At 38.7% G+C, this 15,361-nt stretch overlaps 1 protein-coding gene across 1 annotated transcript in view; it reads left to right on the top strand.

The window, feature by feature from the left end:
* ASCC3 (activating signal cointegrator 1 complex subunit 3) overlaps positions 1–15,361 on the top strand; it is a 234,161-nt gene that overhangs the window by 158,863 nt on the left and 59,937 nt on the right. Inside the window, exons 34-36 of the mRNA XM_081186537.1 lie at positions 897–1,022; positions 11,454–11,565; positions 11,905–12,039. Of these exons, the coding sequence (XP_081042663.1) occupies positions 897–1,022; positions 11,454–11,565; positions 11,905–12,039 (373 nt within the window). The remainder of the gene's footprint in view (positions 1–896; positions 1,023–11,453; positions 11,566–11,904; positions 12,040–15,361) is intronic.

The following is a 15,361-nucleotide window of genomic DNA, read 5'->3' as shown; positions in this document are numbered from 1 at the left end:
TTTCACGGAACTACAAACTGAAAAGTTATCATCTTCAAATAGTCCAAATTCCATTTCATGTGGAGGTTTCTCCTAGGTACTCAATTTATATTTCCAAATTGCACCCTATTGCCAAGATAATTCCTTTGTCAGACTGCAATCCTAACCCCACTTAACTGGAAGTAAGCGTCATTAAATGCAATTGGACTTTGCTGAAAATCCCTTTGCTGAGTAGACTTAGTTAGGATTTTTGGCGCTAAGTCTTGATTACATGTATCTAAGGTAGATGACAACATTGTATCTGTGGTGAAATCTGCCCTTTTTTCCTGCTGCTACCTGAACACACAAATCCCAACACAGAAAGTTCTTGGGCTTTGGAGGTGGGGTAGCTAAAAAGGCAAGTGGATAAGACAATAGATGAAACAGTGGCAACAAAAGCAACATTGTTCACAAACAGACATGACCATTTTAAAGTTTCTGGTGTCTCGGTGTCTGTTGGGAGATCCTCAGCCCATTAGTCCAGTAATTTTTGATAGCCCCTAGGCAGAGAGATGTCTCATTTATTAGCATAACGGCTGGTAGCAGGTGATAGAATAGCAGTATCCTTCTCAAATGCCATTTCCCAATTTTAGACAGGCTCTAAAGTCGTATCCATTTCAAGTTGCTTTCTCCTGAAAAGATACTGTGGTGCTGCTGCCCTAAAAGGCAGTCTATAAGTAACTTAATTTAAAAGGGGGGGGGGAGTGCTCACTGGAATCAGTCCAGGTACTGCAGTCAGTTTTTACAGATTTTAACATCTGTAGCCAGATAAGATTAGTTATCTACCCACACCAATTGAGTGTTTTGAGTACATAATACTATTCCACAATTAATCTAAGTGAAATGGTGCAATTTTAATTTTTGTTGATTTGTTTTAGTTTACTGGAAGTTCTGTCTGATCACTTAAATGCTGAAATTGCAGCTGGAACTATAACTTCAAAGCAAGATGCAATGGATTATATCACCTGGACCTACTTTTTCCGTCGCCTTATCATGAATCCAAGGTGAGCTGTTAAGAAATTGAGCACCAATGAGGTTTAGTGTGCAAAGTAGGAAACCTTGAATAGCTTGGTTCATATCCCCTCTCGCTTATGGACATGCTGGCCATATCACTATATTTTTATCTAAGTCATTCCTTTGTAAAATGGAAACTTTGTAGACACCCTATAGATTGGCAATAGTATTGTAAATCACTTTGACCATTGTTTACTACAGAAATCATAACTAGACCAACAAAAAGAGTGGGTTCTTTTTTTAAAAAAAGGGACAGTTTGTGTATTTTCCTTTTTCTGTTTTTGTTTCGTTACATCCCAGCTTTGAAAAAACAGAAAGAGGACAGGACAATCCTTTCACCCTCACTTATCTTCATCCCTTCCACATACTTTTTTGCCCACTCCAGCTGTTGAAATCCTCTCATAGAAGCAGACTTTGCTTTATATATCACTTTCAGAATCAGAGACAGTAGGCCTAAATCAAAATTTGCCTCCAGGTGTAAAAGCTGTCTATACACACTGCTTTTTTTCAGTGGAATGAACACTCTGACACACATTTGATGTAGTGTAGATGACGGATAACCTCTGAGTCCACATTCCATTGCAGGCACTCCACTGATTCTAAACTCAGAAATGCATTTTGCAGTGTATCTGATTCACTCCTTATCATTTTGAAGAATATTGGGCCAGGAGAGGGAGTCTGATTCAAAGAAAGTATGGAAATTGAACATTGTCAGAGGCCTGGTCTTAGCCCAACACCCTACTGTTCCACAAGTGTGTTGCAAGTCACTTAGTTCCCTCCAGACTTAAGCCTGACTGAGTGCTCAACGTTACACATGTTTCTCTGGTGTCTACATATAGTAGCAGCATGTTGACATAAATGCATAGCTTTTGATCCTCACTGGTTGGGAAAGCAAGATTTGCTTGCATACCTCAGGGCCCTTTCCATCTATAGGAACCCCCTCTGGACACCTCTCAGGATTCATCTGCTATAACAATGAAGTCAAGGTCCTGGTGGAAACAAATGATTTTATCTTCAAAATGAAGCTTAGGGTTTAGTCATGTTGAATATATTTCAGTACAGGTGTTGTAGCTTGATCACCATTGCTGTGGATTTTATTCAAACGGTATGCTTTTTAAATTATTTTTAAAACCGTATTTTTAAATTTTTGTAATCTGCCCTTGGGACATCTTGGTGAAGGGCAGGTAAGAAATATAATAACAATGGTGGTGATAATTTTGTTGGTTGTAGGGGGCTAAGTAATTCCTATATGCATGATATATAAAGTGCTTTTTCTTTTGTTAGTCTTATGTAAGTGCCCAGTTTTGCATGTTACCAAGTGAGAATATATAAATAGCTGGTTGATTCCTCCCTCCCTACTTAGAACAGAGTTTTTTCTTCTTCTAATCATGCTAATCGGCAACCAAGCCCACACACATTGGTTCAAATCCAAGTGCTCTTGTTAGCTTGGTTTGTCAGTTAAGCTGCTCAAATTATAGCTCTCAGCCAGGATCCACAGAACCACTGAGTTTCAAACAAGCTGCTTTCCCTAGACCAGTAGAAATTTGTCTTTGAACAAATGACCTTTCCATGCCATGCCACAAACTGCTTCAGAAACTTCCCTCAGTTTCAAAGGCTGTATGGTCAGGCTGTTGTTAGAGAAAAACAAGCTTCCTTGAGCTTTTGGAACCACTTCTGTGGTTCACTTGATCCTGACCATCTTGCATTAATCTTAAATAATTATCATAAAATTAATTACACTTCTTAAGGGCTGAATCATTCCATTTTCTTTATTAAAAAAACCCCACACAACTTGGATTTTAATATTCCAGTTCTGTTAAAACCAGTGCAACTCTTCTAGCCGAAATAGCTTGATGATTGGCCTAGAGAGTTAAAGACTCCACCAGAATAATACCAGAAAGTTATGTTAACCACAGTCTTGAAATACAGCTGGCTAAAAGAGCACTACCAGAACACTGTCCATCTGTGGAACAAATGTTTTTGAAGACACTCCTTATCTGTGAATATTTTAATTATATATATTTCCTAAAATTTATATACACTGCTTGAAGGAGGGGGTGTAGACAGCTTAAAGTGTTTTACAAAAGATTATAGTGTTGATATTTTTTAAAAAAGGATAACTATTACATTTATTTAGTCCGAATTTATAACCTACTGTCCTTCCCCAAAAGATGGCCAAGAGGGCTCACAATAATAAATTGCATGAAAACAACACACTGACATATTGCAGACTGCCATTAAAACCTGTAGTGTAGAAACATAAAACTATCAGCGAAAAACGTGAATCAATAAATACAAGTCTTTACATGTGTCTTGAACGCAAGTAAGGACATGATTGCCTTATTTCCCTTGGGAGTATTTTCCATAGCTAGGAACAATCCTAAACAAAATCTCCTGGGAGTTTACTTATGAGTAGTAGACAGATTTAGGATTGCACTAAGCTCCATTTTTGGACAATCAGAGCAGTCCCGATGGCCCTATGTACTAATATATCTGGTATGGATTTAAATGTTAACATGTTTTATTTTGATATGTTGTTGTGAAGTGTGTTCTTCACAGGGAATCAGTGAAAATATGTATCTGAAAACATTTATCAAAATTTTTAATTCATTGGTACAGAGAAATTTAGTCACACCTGTTTAAATCTGTGCAGTTTAAATTAGCTTAGCCACTACTCTACTCACTTAAATCCCCTTGATTTCAACAAAACAGAGACACAAATAACTTTTCCAGATTTGGTCTCCTGTAGATAATGCTTAAAGGTAAAGGGACCCCTGACCATTAGGTCCAGTCGCGGACGACTCTGGGGTTGCGGTGCTCATCTCGCTTTACTGGCCGATGGAACCGGCATACAGCTTCCGGGTCATGTGGCCAGCATGAATAAGCCGCTTCTGGCAAACCAGAGCAGCGCACAGAAACGCTGTTTACCTTCCCGCCGGAGCAGTACCTATTTATCTACTTGCACTTTGATGTGCTTTCAAACTGCTAGGTTGGCAGGAGCAGGGACCGAGCAACGGGAGCTCACCCCGTCACGGGGATTCGAACCGCCGACCTTCTGATTGGCAAGCCCTAGCTCTGTGGTTTAGACCACAGCGCCACCCGCGTCCACTAAATAATGCTTAGGATATCTTAAAAATGAGCTGCTATCTTTCAGTTCCACCCAAGTGCTTCTCAAACACATATAACAGGAAAATTAACTGCTGACAGATACTGAAGTAATTTTGACACAGTGCAGTAGACTATTTTTAAAAAATGGGATTCAAAACTCTGTGGTCTTATTTGTTAGTTCATCTGTTCTGTCTGTGAAAATGTTTTTTTTAATGCTATTACCAAAAAAAAAACAACCCTGATGCTAGTGTTGCTAGTTGGCAGCTGGCCTTGTTCAAAGGAATGTTGAATGACTCCTTGCTTGAATAGAGATTATAAATAGACCACAAATTAGTTGGGCAGTGTTGATGAAGGAACCAAATGTCTCACAGTGTGTTGTAGCTGTTGATAATGTTATGAAGAGGAGTGGGTTTTCCCCCAATTTTATTTAGACCATAGCATTTCAAAATGTTTTTGGTTCTACCAAAACCTATTTTGTCTGTTATTAAGAAAAGCAGGCTGTAATGTAATATATTACATGTTCTGTTAACAAAAATATTATTAGGTAAACTTTCTTCCATCTTTATATTCAACCTATATGGCTGAAAATAAAAAACATGTTTATTTTATGGAGTTTCCATTCTGCCTTTCTCTTTGAATGGCCCCCAGGCAGGCAGCTTTCAATAGCAACAACTACTACAGCAAAAACAACAGCCACACACAGTAAAATACAATACTAAAATAATAAACTACTGGAAATTTACCAGTATATAAAAAAGAAAAGAAGTAAAGAACAATAGATTAATTATCTCAAATGCCAGTGAAGTAATAGGAGAAGATGTGAATTTATACATCAAATGGGCCTTTGATTTAGTGTACAAGTTATCTTATAATGAAGTGAAAGGCTCACCATTTATATATAATTCTAAGGCTGCAATTTCCCTATTGAGTATCATGGGTTGTATCTAACAAAATTATACTCTGAATAGACCCACTGGGGTCTAGTTAATAGGTCTAGTCATTTCCATTAATTTCAGTGGGACTATTATGAGTATGACTATTGTTAGATGTGACTCAGTGAGATCTACCTCTGGGTAAAGATGAATATGAAGGCTCTGTTAAGTACTGTTAGGTCCTAGTGTCCTCTAGAGGTCCAGGTCTATGCTTGAAATGAAATTTCACCTTGAAGCATTGCTATCAGGTTGCAATGGCTAATTGTAAATGTAGTCTGAAGGTGCAGTCCGTAACCTCTAGAAGTATATAGCAATCTTACGCTGAATCTAATGGATCTAAGACATCTCACCCATTTACTACCAGCTGTGTAGTTATTTTGTTTACCGTAGTTATTTAAATCTAGTGGTCATTCACTATTTTGGGCTCCCCCCCCCAGCTATCAATTGTGTCTGCTTTACATAAACCTTTCAAGGTTGACATTCGTCTCCCATCTTTTTTTCATATGTGGCTGTATCTGGTCCTTCGTCCTTCTAGTTTTTCTTCAGTCATACTTTGAACTAGTTTTTCGTTTCTTGGGATGTTTCCAGTCATTCTATCTTCTACCTGATGAGACAAATAATGCACCTCGCCTCATAGTGAATTACATAGAATTGTAGAATTAGAAGGGACCCTGATATGGCTGAAGGATCTTCACAATGATCAGTCTGCAAGATGTGCACCTTAGAAATTACATTAAACTCACAAATGGTTGCAAAATATTAATTTTTAGTAACAGATTCCCCATCTGAGTTCTTCACAATTAAAGTAGAAAAAATATTTTAAAAAGTAGGGGGGAAATCACAGTTGGTGAAGAAAAAATATACTGAGATGATAAAAAAGATGGCTCTATTAATATTTCAGATTGTCAGTGCTAGAGATACAGCATTTTTAAGTGTTGACGGCCATTTTAATAATGAATTTGGTTCACTTTGATTGCCATTCCAAAATGATAATGATGGCCATTCAATGTATTACTCAATGACATAAACCTCCTTTCTCTTGCAAATGAGCTTGCTCTCAAGGGAGTGTCTTGGTTTCCTTCCCATTGAACCGCGTTACAACTCATGGATTAGATCCAGAAAATATGTTGATTGGATCATCTCTCCAGTGTTCCATCCATCAGGGATAGGCTTAGAGTAATAGATTTCATCTAAGCCTCATATCCGTGGCCTGGGTTTAGTAAATTTCACGTTAAGAAAAATAATCTCAGTTGCATCATGTCTCAGTGAATACGACAGAACACCTTTTGAGAAGATAACTATTTGTCTACCCTGTGCTTTAAATTAAACTTCCTTTTTCAAAATGGCAAATCTCAACAAATTATTGTGAGCTGAGCTCTTGTGGTTTCCCCCAAGAAATACTTGGATTACAAGCAAGAGTTTTTCTTAAAGTGTTTTTCAGTTGTCCCGGGGACTCGCTTTCATTATCTGTGTCATTACTACTACCGTATAATCTGAACATAAAAAACATGGTGTTTGTAACAAATGACTTCACAGGCCTGACAGTTATAGCACTACCATTTCAAGGCTGATGAAAAATTTCCCAGGCAGATCTTGGATCAGGTTTACATAAAACTCAAACAGGAAGCAATTGCCACCACAATCCACATTAAACCGAAAATGGTCAGTGTAACTTCATCTGCATTTTATGTCCTTGCACGTCTCCCTTTTTCTCAGCTGGTGAAATGCCACACTGGCTTAGATTAGAAAAACAAGTTCATGTTTCTCGTTGAGTTCATTCTAGATATATTCTCAGGTTTAGCAGTAGGAGTTTTAGTTAGTTAGTTAGTTTGTTTGTTTATATATTGTTTAAAAGGAAATTGGAAAAGTTTCTTCCTTCATTGTTTTGATTGTTTAAATGTTATGTACTTTGTAAATTTTTACGGTACCTAGGGGTTTGTTATTGCTTTTTTCCCAATGGGCTACTAATGGAAGTTAGCCTGTCTACCCCATGTGCTAGATGCTGTTAGTATAAAACTGCCTTTGACTTTCACACCTCTCAGGGGACGAGTAATTGTTGTGTTCAAACAGCCTGTAATTGTGATCCCGCTGGCTTTCTCAGTACGCTTCTGGCTATTAGAATCATTAAACAACTCAGCACCTGTTAACAGCATTGTAAATATTCAACCTTGCTTGTGTGCAGGTTGAGCAGAATATAGGAGAAGGCTTACAGAGCCCAGCCTCATAAATTAGAGCTGCTGACAAGTCAATTATTGTGAAACTGGGTTTCACTGTGAAATAAATGAAATGGTGCGCTGACAAAAAGGTGGGTTGTCTGTTTGCAGCAGAGGGGAAATAATGACTGGATGATTCAATGCAGTGACCATGAAACTGCACTGTTTTTATTCTTTATCTGTAATTAAATAGTTGGATAATACAGTCACTCAGAAACGGGGGGCTGATATATAGTGTATTTTGAACGTATGAGCATTCAAACACCTCTGATTTTCTGTGGTATGCTTTTTAAAGTATTGGATTAATAAAATCTTAACTGAGAAGTACATAATCTCTCTGGTTGGATTCCTATTCTGTCTAACAGAATACAAGCATTTTACTTGAGATCTCATGAAAATGACTTTGAAATCCTACCTATACAGCTCAGTCTTGCGCCTGTTTACTCAACACTTAGGCTGACTGTGTTCTGTGGGGCTTACTCTCTCTTGTGTTAAGGACTGGAACCTAAGATTCCTAGAAGTATGACTATTTTGGATTTCCTTTAGTTGAGTTTTTCTTTTAAAGAAAGGAAGGTATATTAAGAGCTATGTTTTTTTATTTTAAAAAGTGCCATAGTTTTTGTATTTTTCGTGTGTTTTTTCACGGATTAAGTGCTTTTTTAAAAAATAGTTTGTATTATACAATGCCTTCAACTATTTCACCAACTGCATTCTTGCTAAATTAGCCGTTGTTTAGTGCCATTCTGTAGTTGTGAAAGATGTCTAGTGTTGGGACTAGAAAAACAACCAAACTCTATAAAAACAAAATTAAAGGCTTGGCAAAATTCACTCCTTAAACAAAAGAAAGATTTTCAGCTTTTCCTTATATTGGTAGGATCACGACAAAGTATTTTCATACACCATTAAATTATCTATAATTCTAGTTTTAGGCTGCAATCCTGTAACCTTTACCTGGATGTAGCCCCACTAAACTTTCCAGAATTTACTTCTGAGTAGAAATGAATAGGCTTGTTCATAAATGTAGCTTTATTTGATTATACATGTTTAAAAACAATGCTGCAATTAAGATAAATTGTTTTGCAGCAGTAGTTACTAACAGTTACCTTTAAAGCACGAAGGGATATCAAAACAACGGACCCTTGAAACATACATTCTGGGGGGAAATAGAAATCTGGATTCGAATAGCAGCAAAACCAGTATTGTGCACCTACTCAAGCTTTAGACTTGTATTCCCTAAAGTTCAGCTCTTCCTGCCACATGACAAGCCTATTTTGAAATGTGGAGAGTTTAAAAAGCAGTTTGTGATATGACCTGGGGCCTGCTGTTGAAAGGGGAGGAAATTAAAAACCTATTAGGTATGTTTAATCATTTGGGTGCATCTGATGTAGTTCTTTTGATCCTGGCTTGTGTGAGTCAGCTACAATTTTATACCCAATTACTTGAGAGTAAGTCCTAGTGAACTCTGCGAACTTAAATCTGAGTAAGTATTGTAAAGCATATTTAGGTTCAACTGAGAGAGATTTAAGCATACCAATCCCATTGAGAATTAAGGTCTTATAGTCTCTTAGTTTTTGGCTAGATCATGCCTTCATTAAATCAGAATTTAGGCTACTGAACATGTGTTTTTTATTAAATTTTGTATAACATTTTTAATTATAAGCTTGTGATAGGTGGTCATAATTTTCTTCTACACTTGTTTTATCTTTGTATATTTTATGTGGCCATGATAAGTAGCCATTCACGTGAAATGCAGTTAAGACAACACCCATCTCTAACGCACATTAAGTAACAGCCTTGCTTTTTCTACTCAAAAACATATTTCATAATCTATCGCAATTTAGTGCTCCACTTCCAGGTTTTGTGTGTATGCATGACTGTCAAACAGTGCATTTCATTAAATAAATAAAGGCCTTCTAGTGATTAATCTGAGCAATAAGCTTCCTCCATTCTCACCCATTGTCTCATTTATTCCTCCTTTCTTACAGGGAGGATTTTGTTTATGTTTACAATGTGTACTAACTTAGCACCATTGGATCTCTCAGCTGCCATTCTGGGATCATGAAATTGCAGGGCTATGGCTAAGGTAGTTGAAGTATGTTTTATCCAAAGCTCTGTAATTTCATGTTCCCAGCATCATACTGATCGGAAGCCCATCTCTGGACTCTCAGCAAGCCACCGTTTTTGGCACATTCATGAGTTTTGTTGGGAGTTATTTGGACAAGCAAGAATAGTGATCCAAATTGTATCTTATTTAAGAAAATTAATGAACTGACAGCTCAAAGAATACTTAGATTTTTGTGTTCATATGCATGAAAAAGAGAAAGATAATGCACAAGAATTAAGAGCAGAAACTGAAACATGAAATAAGACTACAACAGTGCTGGGGCCTACAACTGTTTTATATTAATTTATTTTTAAAATTAAAGCTAGTCCATGAAAAATTGGGTGGTTCTGCCATATATTTATAAGAGATTTTCATATTCCACTTCTATTTCTTTATTTGCAAACCACACATTGCTACAGAAGTGATTTGTTAAAGTAACTTATTCACGTATTTGTTCACATTTTCCATCCTACATAGCAACGTCTCTAGTAAATATACACATTGTATTCAGCTAGCTAATAATGTAATAATTAATAATTAATAATAATAATAATAATAATAATAATAATAATAATAATTTATTTATACCCCACCCATCTGGCTGAGTTTCCCCAGCCACTCTCGGCGGCTCCCAATCAGTGTTAAAAACAGTACAGCGTTACATATTACATATTAAAAACTTCCCTTAAGATGTCTTCTGAATGTCAGGTATTTATTTATCTTTTTGACATCTGATGGGAGGGCGTTCCACTACCGAGAAGGCCCTCTTTCTGGTTCCCTGTAGCCTCACTTCTCGCAATGAGGGAACCGCCAGAAGGCCCTCGGTGCTGGATCTCAGTGTCCGGGCTGAACGATGGGGGTGGAGACGCTCCTTCAGGTATACAGGACCGAGGCTGTTTAGGGCTTTAAAGGTCAGCACCAACACTTTGAATCGTGCTCGGAAACGTACTGGGAGCCAATGCAGATCTCTCAGAACCGGTGTTATGTGGTCCCGGCGGCCACTCCCAGTCACCAGTCTAGCTGCCGCATTCTGGATTAATTGCAGTTTCCGGGTCACCTTCAAAGGTAGCCCCACGTAGAGTGCCTTGCAGTAGTCCAAGCGTGAGATAACCAGAGCATGCACCACTCTGGCGAGACAGTTCGCGGGCAGGTAGGGTCTAAGCCTGCGTACCAGGTGGAGCTGGTAGACAGCTGCCCTGGACACAGAGTTAACCCGCGCCTCCATGGACAGCTGTGAGTCCAAAATGACTCCCAGGCTGTGCATCTGGTCCTTCAGGGGCACAGTTACCCCATTCAAGACCAGGGAATCCCCCACACCAACCCGCTCCCTGTCCCCCAAAAACAGTACTTCTGTCTTGTCAGGATTCAACCTCAATCTGTTAGCCGCCATCCATCCTCCAACCTCCAATAACATAAACTAGTTTCTTATGTGATCTGCTCAAGAATAATAAAAAAGCACATGAATTTTGCTCTTATTGCTAGGAAACTGGCCTATTTTATGCAGCAGTCCAGAATAAAATATTTGTTTTAGATCTGGTTTTGTTACATGTTTATCTCAATGACTACATTCCTGATTTGTATAACAATATATACATCAAGAACAACAAGGAAAGAAATCAGAATAATTAGGAATAGTGCAAAATTATAACACAGTTTTGTTGGTACATGTACAAAATAATTCAGTGTGTTGTGTAATCTTCAAAGCACTACTGGGGAGAAGATGAGTGGAATTGGGTATCTTCCAGCAGCCAGAAAATAACCATACATATTTGTAATGTTTGGTAGGTCAAACCTGACAATGAAACCTTCATTTTTTTAAAATTTAGGGGATTCCAGGTTGGGGTGGGGCTGGAAATGGCTCTTCTTGTTGTAACTGGCCACATCCCTGCAATCATTTTAAAATCACAGTCAGGCAGATGTAACATTGGATATGATCATTGATTGCCACCTATAATACATGACCATTCTTACTTTAGTCATGTTCTTTGCTAGTGTTACAAGAACCTTATTTGTGTCAGCAATATTTTCAAAGCATCTAACTCTATTACATTTTCATTTACACAGTTACTATAACTTAGATGCCGTCAGCCATGACAACATGAACAAGTTCCTTTCAAACCTTGTGGAGAAATCACTCGTTGATCTGGAATACTCTTACTGCATTAAATTAGGGGAGGTAAGGCTAATTTATACTTCATAAAAAGACTGACAAGAACTGGGCAGCAGTAATATTTATTAGGGATTATCTTTCATCCTGATGTTTGTTGAATTATGAAATACATGTAGGCTGCTGTGCGACCTCCCGTTGCAGCTACTGAGGTTTTGCAGTTCCTTTGGCATTTGAACCAGTAACATGCTGTTAAATGTATTTGTGACTCAGATCTCGCTATTGTGAAGTTTTTAAAACATAACACCTCCATTAGAATACTGCATAAAATGTGCTTACCTCCAGGAAAGCACTAAGCACCTTGAATCATATTTATCTAAAATAAATATATTTCCCCATGTGTAACAGGACGACCACAGCATTGAACCTCTGACTCATGGCCGCATTGCGTCATATTATTATTTGAAGCACCCAACCGTCAGGATGTTCAAGGATCATTTGAAACCCGAATCTAGTGTTGAAGATCTGCTCTCAATTCTGACAGTAAGTTGCTATTTTGTTTGAGTAATTATTGGATTAAATAATTCTTAATCCAAATGAAGTAATTTTTGGCTCATCCAGCACTATAATGATATGGGACATACAGACGTGAAGACCACTCCCCAGGATATTGACGTACCTATTGCAATCATTGGTGGTGTAGCAAAAAACTATGAAGACAATACATTTGCTGGGACAGCCTTGTTTTTCTCCTAGTCCTTCCATTTCTTTGTAAACTAGATGAAGTTCTGAAGTACTGGAACACTGATGATCACCTGTATGTTCTGGTTAAATCATCTGTTATGTTTGTGTCCAACAATGTCACTCCACTGGTGAAAGGACTCCATCAGGGGAAGACAACTGAGACAATTTTTGACAAATTCCTTTCTTCCTCTCCCCCCACCCACCGTAGAAGCACTCTCCCCTAAATATTTTCTGGAAGGTGAAGGACCCTTCGGATTCGGTTGCTGTAGAGAAAAGGGGGAAATTGCAGTAAGATGTCTGCCTACCTTTTCCATTTGTGGAGCAACACAATTGACTGAAACTTTGCAGCAGACAAGAAAATAATATAGATTCTAGATAAATTGGAATAAATGGTCTTGATCCATTTTAATTTGGGAATCCTTAAAGTAAGGTACAGTGATAGTATTGGGACGCGGGTGGCGCTGTGGGTTAAACCACAGAGCCTAGGACTTGCCGATCAGAAGGTTGGCGGTTTGAATCCCCACGATAGGGTGAGCTCCCGTTGCTCGGTCCCTGCTCCTGCCAACCTAGCAGTTCAAAAGCGCATCAAGTGTAAGTAGATAAATAGGTACTGCTCTGGCGGGAAGATAAACAGCGTTTCCGTGCACTGCTCTGGTTCGCCAGAAGCGGCTTAGTCATGCTGGCCACATGACCCGGAAGCTGTACGCCGGCTCCCTTGGCTAATGGAGCGAGATGAGCGCTGCAACCCCAGAGTTGGTCATGACTGGACCTAATGGTCAGGGGTCCCTTTACCATTACCTTTATCTTTACCTTTACCTTTACAGTGATAGTACAGAAATGTACAGATGTTGAAAGTAAAGTATTGTTTTCTTGGAGTAATTATCTTGATTACCGTTTTATTCAAAGAAATATTTCACACTGCTGAATATTGTTAGACGTCATGTTGTAATGATGGAAATTTCTTTCATGGTTTTAATTTTAAACTATGTCCATGCCAGCTTAATGTATTGTCTGGCAGCCAAAGGCAGCTGTTATGAAAGATGGAGCACATGTTATACAGTAGTATAATTTTCTTTTTAAAAAACCAAAAGCCCTGAAACCTATTGGCCAAGATCCAGAGAGCTACTTTGGGCACACCCTCAGTGGAATTTGTGACTCTTATCCCTTTGAACAGCAGAACCCCATTCCATATCACTAACCACTTTTGAAAGGCCCTTCAGTTTCAAAAGAAGTTTCACATGTGTCAGGGATGGCAGGGGGGGAGACATAAAGTTTTATAAATCAAAATCCAAAAGTCCTTTGGGTGTGCTCAACTGCTAGCTGTGTGATTCTGTGGATTTGGTCCATTAATGAGACAATCACTATAATTTCAGCTCCCATTCCCCGCATTGTAACTTGTAGGCTTTCTTTTTGCTATCTGAAGTCCACTTGATCTTTAATTGTAGTTCATCTAGATTGTATGGTTTGACTTTTGACAAGTTGGTATGGACGTTTCTGTCTTGGAAAAGGGCTGAACTAAAATTCATCTTAGTCCCTTGCCCAGTGTGCCTGTGTGTGTTCTCCTATGTGTTGGGAAATTCTGAAATGGTGCAGGACAGTCTAGTATTATGTAAAGTATTATGGGAGATATTCAGCTGATTCTCATCATCTGAAGTCTGCACAAGGACTTCACTTGCACAGTGGTGTTTTCCCACCTCTTTGCCCCACCCTGCATGCTCACTCCAAGATTGGCTCAGTCAGGTGATAAAAGTGCACAGAGGGGGAAGAGAGGAAGGATTGCTCATCTGGCAAGCAAAAATGCTAGCTCTGATGGAACAATCACGTTAGCACAATGTTGAATTTCTTGCCTAGTATGTGGATGATGCTAAATAAATAATATATGACCATCTATATCAGCGGTTCTCAACCTGTTGGTCCCCAGATGTTGTTGAACTACAACTCCCATCACCCCTAGCTAGCAAGGCCAGAGCTCAGGGATGATGGGAGTTGTAGTCCAACAACATCAGGGGACCCACAGGTTGAGAACCGCTGATCCATATTAACCTGCAATGATATGGTAACATCCTTTCCCCAAGTCATATAAGCAACCCAAGGCTGTGGACTGCCTGCAGCATTCAGAGATCTTAAGGGAAGCCCACACAGATGCTCAAGCCATCCTCTGGTGACTTTGCAAGTGTGGATCCTGCTTTGCAAGCAGGGAGAAAATGGATATTTTTAAGCTTGGAACCCCCATGAGACTCATGACTGGAATGTAGAAACTAAGGTGTATAAGCTGTTCAAGAGGAATAGACTAAACAGAAAAGGAGGAGGAAGGACGTGTACACTTGTGAAGAGATCCATGACCTGGAGGAAGGAAGGCAGATAGAAAGTAAATGGATAGAAATTGAGAAGAAGGAAACAGCAGTGAATTTACTGTGAGCACCGCTATAGACCTTCAAGCCAGACTGAAGACTTGGAGGATGCCTTCCTAGACAAGATTACCAGACATTCAGAAAAGAAAGATATAGTAGTCAGGGGAGACTTCAGTTTCCCTGATATCAGTTGGGACTCAACAGATATCGGGAGCATTCTGCCAAGAATGTAAGGTGCCAAGAATGTAAGGGAGGAACTGATCCATGGAAGTGCTGGGAAACTTGGGAGGAAGTATTCATGTCATCCTGGGTTTCATGATACAGAGGCAAGGGAAAGACATGCACTATGGACTTTAAGAAGGCTGGTTTCAAAAAGTTTAAGGAACTACTGGGGAGATCCCATAGAGATACCATAGAAAAGGGAGTCAAGATTCATGATTTGATGAAATAAAGGCTGACTACTAAGTCCAGCCAAAACTTGTGGCCAAACCTAAGTGAAATATATTGGTAAAAGCCATAAAAAAATGAAATAGCCTGTAGCTGACCTGGTTTAAAGTCTGCCCAACAATCAATAAGGATTCCTTTTCATCAAACATAGATTGCCACAATTGTTATAAATGAATTAACAGCTGTTATACATGAAGAAATAATGTTTTCCTTCCCATTGAAGAAGTTCAAGTTTTTTGAAAGATTGTTCAGTAAGTTGTTCTGATTTAGGTTTCTGTGCACTGGACAAGAATTTTCAGGATTGTAGTGAAATACATTTTTCA

This window comes from Podarcis bocagei (assembly GCF_964188305.1).
Source record: "Podarcis bocagei genome assembly, chromosome: 3".
NCBI classification, from domain to species: Eukaryota; Metazoa; Chordata; class Lepidosauria; order Squamata; family Lacertidae; genus Podarcis; species Podarcis bocagei.
Note: the sequence above shows the minus strand (reverse complement) of the source record. Positions and strands in the feature narration are given on the sequence as shown.